The following is a 9,068-nucleotide window of genomic DNA, read 5'->3' as shown; positions in this document are numbered from 1 at the left end:
TGTTACCTGTAGCAGAAGAACCGCCTCTCAATATTATTGACTCGTCGTTATCTCTAGGTCACGTCCCAAAACCATTCAAGCTGGCAGTTATTAAGCCTCTTATTAAGAAACCACAACTAGATCCTAGTGAACTGGCAAATTACATTCCAAATCTTCCTTTTATGTCTAAAATTTTAGAAAAAATTGTGCAAGGATCTGTCCTAGGCCCTCTGCTATTTTCAATATACATGTTGCCACTTGGTAATATTATTAGAAAATACTCGGGGTGCAACGGATCGTAGATGATCCGTGATCAGGCTGCACGGTTCGGCACACATGTGATTCGCGGATGAACTGTTAAGGTTAACCATCATAGAGTAAACTGTAACTGTTTAGTAACAAAAACTGTTTTGTCTTGCCAGTTTACACATTCAAGCAATTTTAACTCGCATGCTCAGCCGATGCCGCACACACGCAGAGAGAGAGACACGCATGAACAGCGAATTGATTCTTCTTTCGCATACATACAAAGTTATGTTAAAATACCCGTTTTGGCAAGTATTCTAGTAAACACAGTCGGATATGTCTTAAGTGAACGTAAACAGCTGAGAAAAAAACGGATGTGTGTCAGTATTAGGTCCGTGCATTTGGTATTAAAGAGACAGCAGCCAATAAATACCTGTTTGCTAATCAAATAACACCACAGCTCTAACAAAGATTAATCTGTATTTAACTTGTGCAGTGAGCACTATTGTGTGATTTTACACTTAATTATTACATTTCTGCACCTAAATGCTACTGTTACTGACTTTATTTGTAACTGTGTTTTGTTTTATTAATCTATGCTTGTAATTTGTATAATTGTTCATGTTTTATTACAAACTGTATTAGTTAAGCTAGTAGTTTTTGCTGTGGTATAGAAGTACTTTTCCGATCCGTGACTCAAAATCCATAATATGATCCGAACCGTGAGTTTTGCGATCCGTTGCACCACTAGAAAATACGGGACTAGTTTCCATTGTTATGCTGATGATACTCAACTATATATTTCAACAAGACCAGATGAAACTTCTAAATTATCTAAGCTAACAGAGTGTGTTAAAAATGTAAAAGACTGGATGACCAATAATTTTCTCCTATTAAATTCGGATAAGACCGAGATATTACTTATTGGACCGAAAAACAGTACACAGAATCTAGATTACAATTTGCATCTAGACAGATGTACTGCTTGATTTTTACCATACATTTCTGCCATATGGACATAAACTTGAGATAGTCACCACTGATAACCTATTATTACTAAATATAATGTAGAAACTTAAATTTTCTGTAAAGCTGCTGTGCAACCATTTGCATTGTGAAAAGCGCTATACAAATAAACTTGAATTGAATCGCTCTTTCTTTGTTTAACAAGCTATACATTATAAGAGATATTCATCACCTTTCTCTAAAACATCCATCATAGAATCAAGAATCAAATATGGTTTAGAGAATCAAAAAGAAAAATCATTTATAATTTCTCAAGGTACAAACGCTACTCAGCTCCCTTTTATTTCATGTATAACACAAAGAGTATGGAAGAAAAAATGCACATATTTTAGTATTTCATTGTGATTTCATGATGCTTGCTTTAGGTGAAAAAAGGAGAAAAGGCTGCCTCTTAATGAAAGCCTCCAAACCAAAATGTGCTTTTTCTCTGAACTGGAGTCTGCAGGTGCTGCAATCAGCCGCGCCGCTGAGTGAATCTAATGATCATTCACACCACCGTGATAATGATCTGATCTAAAGCCAGTCGAGTGAGATGAGATGAAACAGAATTTGAAGATGGGTGTAAAAAGCTCCCATCATCGATGACTCACTCATACCAAAAAGACAGCAAATCTTCCATCAGCATCACTGGCAGAATCTGTACTTCGGATCTCCATTTCGTTCCAGAATCCAGAATCAACTCTCCTCATGTCAAGTAAAAGCTCTGGGTTTGTGTGTCTTGGAGGTGAAAATAAGGAAGGGCATCGCAGGAGGAATCCTGACAGAGGACACTATGTTGGACAAGTAACACATCTGTGACCCTGAGGGTCAGTCATCGCGGACACCCGGAATATCCAAAATTACTGCCTGGCAACCAGCATGTCACGCAGAGGTTTTTTATCAAAATATCCTCACCTCCAAAATGCGCTAAAAATCACAATTTGCTCAAATTGACTGTGAATGCATGTGTGTATTTTTGCTCAAAGGGGATGAGCGGAAATATCTCTGCCCATTAGACATTATGCAAATAAGCACTTTAAGCTTTATAAAATGCAAAGGAATTTTGACTGCCAATCCTAAAAGCAATCTCTCCGACACAAATTCACTTAAATGCTTCCAGCATCTTCGCTAAAACGCTAAATTATGAAATAATAATCATAATTATCTTCATTTTCTCACTGCCCCTTAATGTTGCAGAGGGTCATTAGAATTTCTCTCACATTCAGCCATTTAAAGGGCTTTCGTGACTTTGCTGATGATAAAAAAAAAAGTACTGGCTTGATTTCACGAAGACGTGAGTTACTATGTGATCTGACTAAGAAGTGCTCCTCTTAATGTCGGCAAGGCGTTTAGAAATGCCTCTAGAGCGAGTCTAATCAGAAGGCCATGCTTCTGATCATGAGCAAACATATCCATTCCCTCATTAAGCTGAAGGTATGGCAATGCATGTCTGCGGGGTATAATATCCATACGCTAAGAGATTCCCATTTTAGATTTGCATTCACAAATATAATGTCCAGTGTTGTAGTACAAAGTCAATTTTTACAATACGGGGGTTGTGGCTCTTTATTATTCATATTCATCATGGTTGAGGGATTCTTTATCTCGCATCTTGATGAGAAAAGAACACCTTAGGCTAAATTCATACACAATTGAATCATCCACATGGGTTTGCTCCTAATTTGTAAAATAATAGCAAATATTAGCTTAGGATTCTTTTATATTTTGTAATATAAAAGTTATATGAAAAACAAATTGATGTGTTTCTCAGCATGTGCGCAGCTACAGTTTAGGATTCAGTTCCATCGCCAAAAGCTCATGAAAGTCTTTGCATTAACCTACAGGTACTTTTATAAACTACATAGGAGCCTGTCATCTTTGTTTTTTTTTAAAGGTTATACTGTCTCCTATGTAACCTTTAGTAGACATCAAACACAATGAAGCTGTCAGAAAATACCCAGATATAGACAGAAAATGGTGTCAGGATGGTTCACTGTTCTTAGGACGGGCCATAACCTTTGACCTGAAATAGATTCTCTGTTAAATCATGTGAACAGCTGTGAAGCTGCAGCTCAGTTAAGCTGAATTCCCTATAGAATGACAAGATTTTTTTTCAACACAAATAAATAATTCGACAGCATTATTAAATTAACAACATTACAAAAAAATGCATGATACATGCAGATAATCTGGGCTGCTATGAATATAACAAAAGTCTTCTTTAATGTACATTTGTGGCAGCCAGACAGCAGACTAAATAATCAAAACTGGTTCAGTCTATGACAATCTGTATTATACTTCATAAAAGAAGAAAAACATCAAATCTAAAAGATGTTATTTTTATGCAAAGCATTAAAGAAAAGATGCGTGTAAAAAAACAGGGCAAGAAAAGGGCATGATTATATGCATTGTTTTTAGAGAAACACAAACAGAATGCAAATTTGACAATGATTAACCATTTAGTTGTATTTCTTGTGGACAGAACACATGCAAGTAAACTGTACCAAGTCTGTTCTGTTGCCACATTACCAAACTCTGACACAAGGCAGAATGCAACGAGGATGAGCAACCCCGCCTAGTGGTCAGCAGTGGTACTTTCCCTTGTAGTTGTAGTGGAAAATAGGCCTACTTGTATTGCAGAGAAAATAACCATCTAGAAAAAGGGTAATTGATTTCAATATTTCAATAAAATATTACTAATAATGTCATATTCGATCATGTTTACATATATAATTATCATTTGTATAAAATACATGAGACAGAGGTGGAATCTCCAGGGGTCTGAAAGTAAAAGTCCTGCCATATGTTTATTCCACTCATGAACTCAGCCAGCTGATTTCACTAATTAGTTCTGGCTGAAAAACTGCGCTAAATAGCAAATCTAGTGATTGGAACAAAATATTGAGAACGATTACTTTCTGTAGCTACCTGGTCTTTCCACCTGATGAGAAAACAGGAGTGTAACACTATAATGGGTATAACTATACTGAACTATCATATAATTCTTTATTTACATAATATTTAATATTTACGACACCCGTGTTGACTTTTGGAAGTTATTGTGATATTGCTTGTATGCAGTTGTACAAACAAGCTGTTTGTAGTATATTTATATTGGTAAACTTACATTTCTGTTAGGCCGCCAAGCAAGGCACAGATTGAAAGCCTGTCTGAAACTTTTTTGGAAAACGACCGAGTTTCGTTTTCTTCTCAAAGCGTTCTGTAATCCCTCAGCATGTCGATCCCGTCCAGGTTTTCCATTTCCCGCTAATGAGTGAGAGAAACACGAGGAGTCACAGTCACAAACACAGGTCTTAACTTCAAAAACATGCTTAACGCGGCAGGTAAATTCACACGGCGTTGCTTCTGCTTGCAATAGGAAACACCGACGTTTCGACTTGCAAAAAGCTGCTTTTTGCACATGAAAAATCGGCTTTCACTCCGCACCTCACTCATGGTAGAAACCCGTGAAATCTGAAATTGGTAAGCGGAGTGATACAAACGGTGAAGCGTCCCAGTGTGGATATATTTTGTATTAGCTATTTCAAGGCCCCTTGGCTATTGGCTTACCATTTTTGCATATTAATAATCATAATATTTTAATATAATATTGTAATATAATTTCATTGCTTATAAAATGTTTTAAAATATTTTTCATAATGTAAGAGACTTTATTATTTGTATTATTATTATTATTATTATTATTTGTATTATATTTAAATGTATTAAAATTATTAAAAACTGAAACATTGCATTTTACATAATTACCCATAATATATTATTTTGTATATAATATTATTTATAACATAATTATTTGTAATATGTACCATAATATTAATAGGCATTGGCTGCAAAAATGATAACTCTCGATATGAGCTGTCAATCGCGCTTGGGGTGAGCGCGCGCGCGCTTTTCCTCTCTGCCCCCTCCCCTTAGCAACAGAGGCAAGATGGCGGCCCCCAGTAACGCTGAGCGTTCTCCTGATCTATCGGTGCCGCTGAAGATTCCCAAAACCGAGGTTCCTTCCCCAGAATCCGAGGATCTGAGTGACAGCAACCAATACCATTCCAACCCCTCCACCCCTAATAGATTCTCTCCTCTGAACGTCGGGGTTTCGCTGTCCGGGGGCGCAGGCCGGAGTGGATCGGCCTCTGCCTCCAACAGCTTCACCGCTTGCCGAGGCATGTCGTGGACACCGTCCGAAACAAACGCGCTGATCGCCGTGTGGGGCAACGAAAGGCTGGCGGAGGCGCGGATGCAGCAGCTGGAGGTGGCCGGGACGGTGTTTTCTGGCAAGGCGCCGGGACCCGCGATGTACGAGCGGGTGTCCAGAGCGCTGTCAGAGCTGGGTTACGAACGGACCCCATCCCAGTGTCGAGAGAGGATGAAGGTAAATAAAACATTCAAACACATGGCTGTCACTCAGATATTCTTAGAGGCTTGTTGTCATGTGTAGTCGGCAGGTTACAAAGAGCTTTGGTGAAGCTGTCAAAATCAAAACACAAAGCATAGATCTGTCTTGACACATTTATTTACAGTATATACTTACACTACTGTTCAAAAGTAAATTTTTTCTAAATACTTTTATTCAACAAAACACAAGTGACCGTGTAGGCTTTTACATTGTAACAAAACAATTATTTAAAAAAAAATCTGTTCTTTTGAACTTTTATATTCATCAAATTCTGAAAAAAAAAAATATATATATATGGTTTTCACAAAAATATCAAGTAGCACAACTAATTTTAACATTGTGCATATAACATAACAACAGCAAATCAGCATATTAGAATGATTTATGAAAGATCATGTGACACTGAAGACTGAAGTAATGGCTGCTGAAAATTCAGCTTTGCATCACAAAAATAACTTGGTATCTGAAAGATTTTAGGTTCATACCTCATCAGTGCTGCTCGAAATCTGCTACCACAGAATTCCATATGATGCTCCACAGATTTACTGATAATTTAATGACACATTTATTTACAGTATATACTTACACTACTGTTCAAAAGTAAATTTTTTCTAAATACTTTTATTCAACAAAACACAAGTGACCGTGTAGGCTTTTACATTGTAACAAAACAATTATTTTAAAAAAAATCTGTTCTTTTGAACTTTTATATTCATCAAATTCTGAAAAAAAATATATATATATATATGGTTTTCACAAAAATATCAAGTAGCACAACTAATTTTAACATTGTGCATATAACATAACAACAGCAAATCAGCATATTAGAATGATTTATGAAAGATCATGTGACACTGAAGACTGAAGTAATGGCTGCTGAAAATTCAGCTTTGCATCACAAAAATAACTTGCATTGAATAAAATATTAGAATTATATTAACAGTTATAATTATATTATTTCCCAAATTCCCAATATTACTGTATTTTTGATCAAATAAATGCAGCATAAGAGAATACAAACTTTTTTTTTTTAAACTTATGACCATATATCAATACTATGTATTTATTATCAAAATTATTTATGCATTAATGTGATATATTTTTTTTTTTCTGAAATAATTTTATTGTAAGAATTAGCAGAATTCTGCAGATCTGCTAAAAATTTGTTAAAGAGTATACAGTACATATTCAATGTGGACCTAGTTATCATCCACGGTCTATGAAAATTCTGCCTGTTTCAGACCCAACTCAAAGTCTGATGCCATGTGCATAATTTCAGATATCTCATTTAATACAATCTTGTCTTTCACAGAGGACAACCAGCTTTCAAAAACCAGAGTTCTTCAGATACGACTGGAGCCATCTGAGCACGCTCAGTAAGTTTGAACCTGTGTCCTTTTTCCCAATCCATTTATTTAAACCCACAATTTCCACTCAGGTCCTCATTTCCTCGTGCTTTCTTTAGACGCCAGGAAGTGATGCAGAACGTGATGCGTATCCTGGAGTCAGTGGAAGTCAAATGGGAGCACTTCCAGACATGGACGGACTTCTCCCGCCTCCACCTGTCCAATAAGCTGGCCATCTTCGGAGTGGGCTACAACACGCGGTGGCGAGAGGAGATCCGCTACCACTATGCAGAAATCAGCTCACAGGTTCCTCTGGGAAAACGACTGCGGGAATACTTCAACCCTGAGAAGGCCGAGGGCAGGGTTATCATGACCAAGGTGCAGAAGATGAACTGGAAAGATGTGTATTATAAATTCCTAGACATCACTATTAGCGAAGCTCGCTGTTTGGAGCTCCACATGGAAGTGGACTGGATCCCGATCGCACAGACAAGGGCGGCAGGGTGCAGCAACGGCTCCCAGTACCTCCTACCAGGGGGCATCCCAAAAACATATGGCCTGTATGCAATAGGCTATGAGGAGACAAGTGGGTCCAATTCTTCGTCTAGCACAGAGGACAAGTCCTCCCCCTCACAGGAAGAGGAGGAGACGGACCATTGCGAGAGTGTGAAGAAGGACAAGAGGACATCAGCCAAAGTCACTTACAGTTACCTCGGCATTGCAGAGGAAAGGACGCTACAGCAGTGTCTGTTCCAGCACTTTCAGACTTCAGGCAAGCACTACAGCCGAGGGGAGCCTTCGGCCGTAACCAGGTTCCTGCAGGACAACTGCACCGGCCAGGCCAGGGAGGGCGTCTTCTCTGGATTACACATCTACATTAAGTTTATCGAGGTGGAGCTGGACTTTCTCTCCGCCGGGTCTTTACTGGAATGTTTAGAGACTGCGATCGGTTATTCGTTAAGGTTTAACAAGAAGGATGCACTGTAGCGGTTACATTTGCCAATGAATCTCTTTCAAGCCAGGATTTTGAAATATAGACTTGAACTCAAAGTATTTATGTGGTGTGACAGGCACAGTCTGTTCCGAAAGGGGCCGTGTAGTCTCCTTTGCAGTAATTGTCTTTATCAGGGAGCGTAAACGGGAGCAAACTGCCTTTATTTAAATCTCTCGAGATCCAAATGCAGGAACTGTCCGAAAAAAGAAAAAAAAGAATCCTTAATGAGAACTCTTAATTAATCTAAGTATAAAGTCTATCTATATAGAAGTGTATATATATATATATATAATTTAAGAGTATATATTGATATTGTAAAGCATTCCAGCATTTCCAATTATAGCATTCAAAGAATGTGTTTCATAAAGCGTTTATCAATGTTAGTTTTTTTTTATTTGTGAGTTCACACAGTGTCTTCATGTATGATTGTTTCTAGGTCACAGTCTTGTTTACATGTTTGGAAGGACAAAAAATAAATTTATTAAATGACGTGCTGTTCTGATTTTAAATTTGTGCATTTTAGGTTTTTATTTATCCAGACCTTTCGGAATAAAATGTTAATTAAAAGTTTCTTAAAGTCCCTTTATATACATTAAGTCATGGCATGTCAAATGTAAAATTAAGATTAATTAAGAACATTTACAGTACTTGAGATGCAAATTGAACTATGAAATATGAAGTCTTGTTTTCAGAGAAATGGAACCAAATTAAGAGAGTTTATTCTTAAAACAATAATAAACATCTGTCAATGTGGTATGAAACTTGTTTTCCCTTGAATGAAGTAGATTTTTCTAAACCTGTTGGATATTTGTTCTTGTTTTAATCATCAATTCACTTAATTTTAATCAAAATAAATCAAGCATAAAACAAAGACTCAATTCTATGTCATTCTGTTTCTCTATGCCTGTATCTTGATTTAATCATCTTTATACATTTTCACTGGTAAACAAGATAAAAATAGTGATGAACACTTTTTTGCACAGTGATCAGATGGTATAATGTTATTTCCCAATTCTAGTTGGGTATTCAAGCCATAATTAATTAACTGTTGGATAGATGGAGAGATCTGTTGGAATTCTATTTT

At 37.0% G+C, this 9,068-nt stretch overlaps 1 protein-coding gene across 1 annotated transcript; it reads left to right on the top strand.

Moving 5' to 3' along the window:
• Positions 1-5,053: 5,053 nt before the first annotated feature.
• msantd2 (Myb/SANT DNA binding domain containing 2) lies at positions 5,054-8,308 on the top strand. The gene is made up of 4 exons (XM_016561446.1): positions 5,054-5,620; positions 5,687-5,693; positions 6,957-7,020; positions 7,110-8,308. Exons 1-4 carry the CDS (start codon positions 5,180-5,182, stop codon positions 7,975-7,977), a joined length of 1,380 nt encoding a protein of 459 aa, XP_016416932.1. The 5' UTR covers positions 5,054-5,179; the 3' UTR covers positions 7,978-8,308.
• Positions 8,309-9,068: the final 760 nt, after the last annotated feature.

Source organism: Sinocyclocheilus rhinocerous, unplaced genomic scaffold, assembly GCF_001515625.1.
Source record: "Sinocyclocheilus rhinocerous isolate Xijiao unplaced genomic scaffold, SAMN03320098_v1.1 scaffold708, whole genome shotgun sequence".
Taxonomy (NCBI): Eukaryota; Metazoa; Chordata; class Actinopteri; order Cypriniformes; family Cyprinidae; genus Sinocyclocheilus; species Sinocyclocheilus rhinocerous.
Note: the sequence above shows the minus strand (reverse complement) of the source record. Positions and strands in the feature narration are given on the sequence as shown.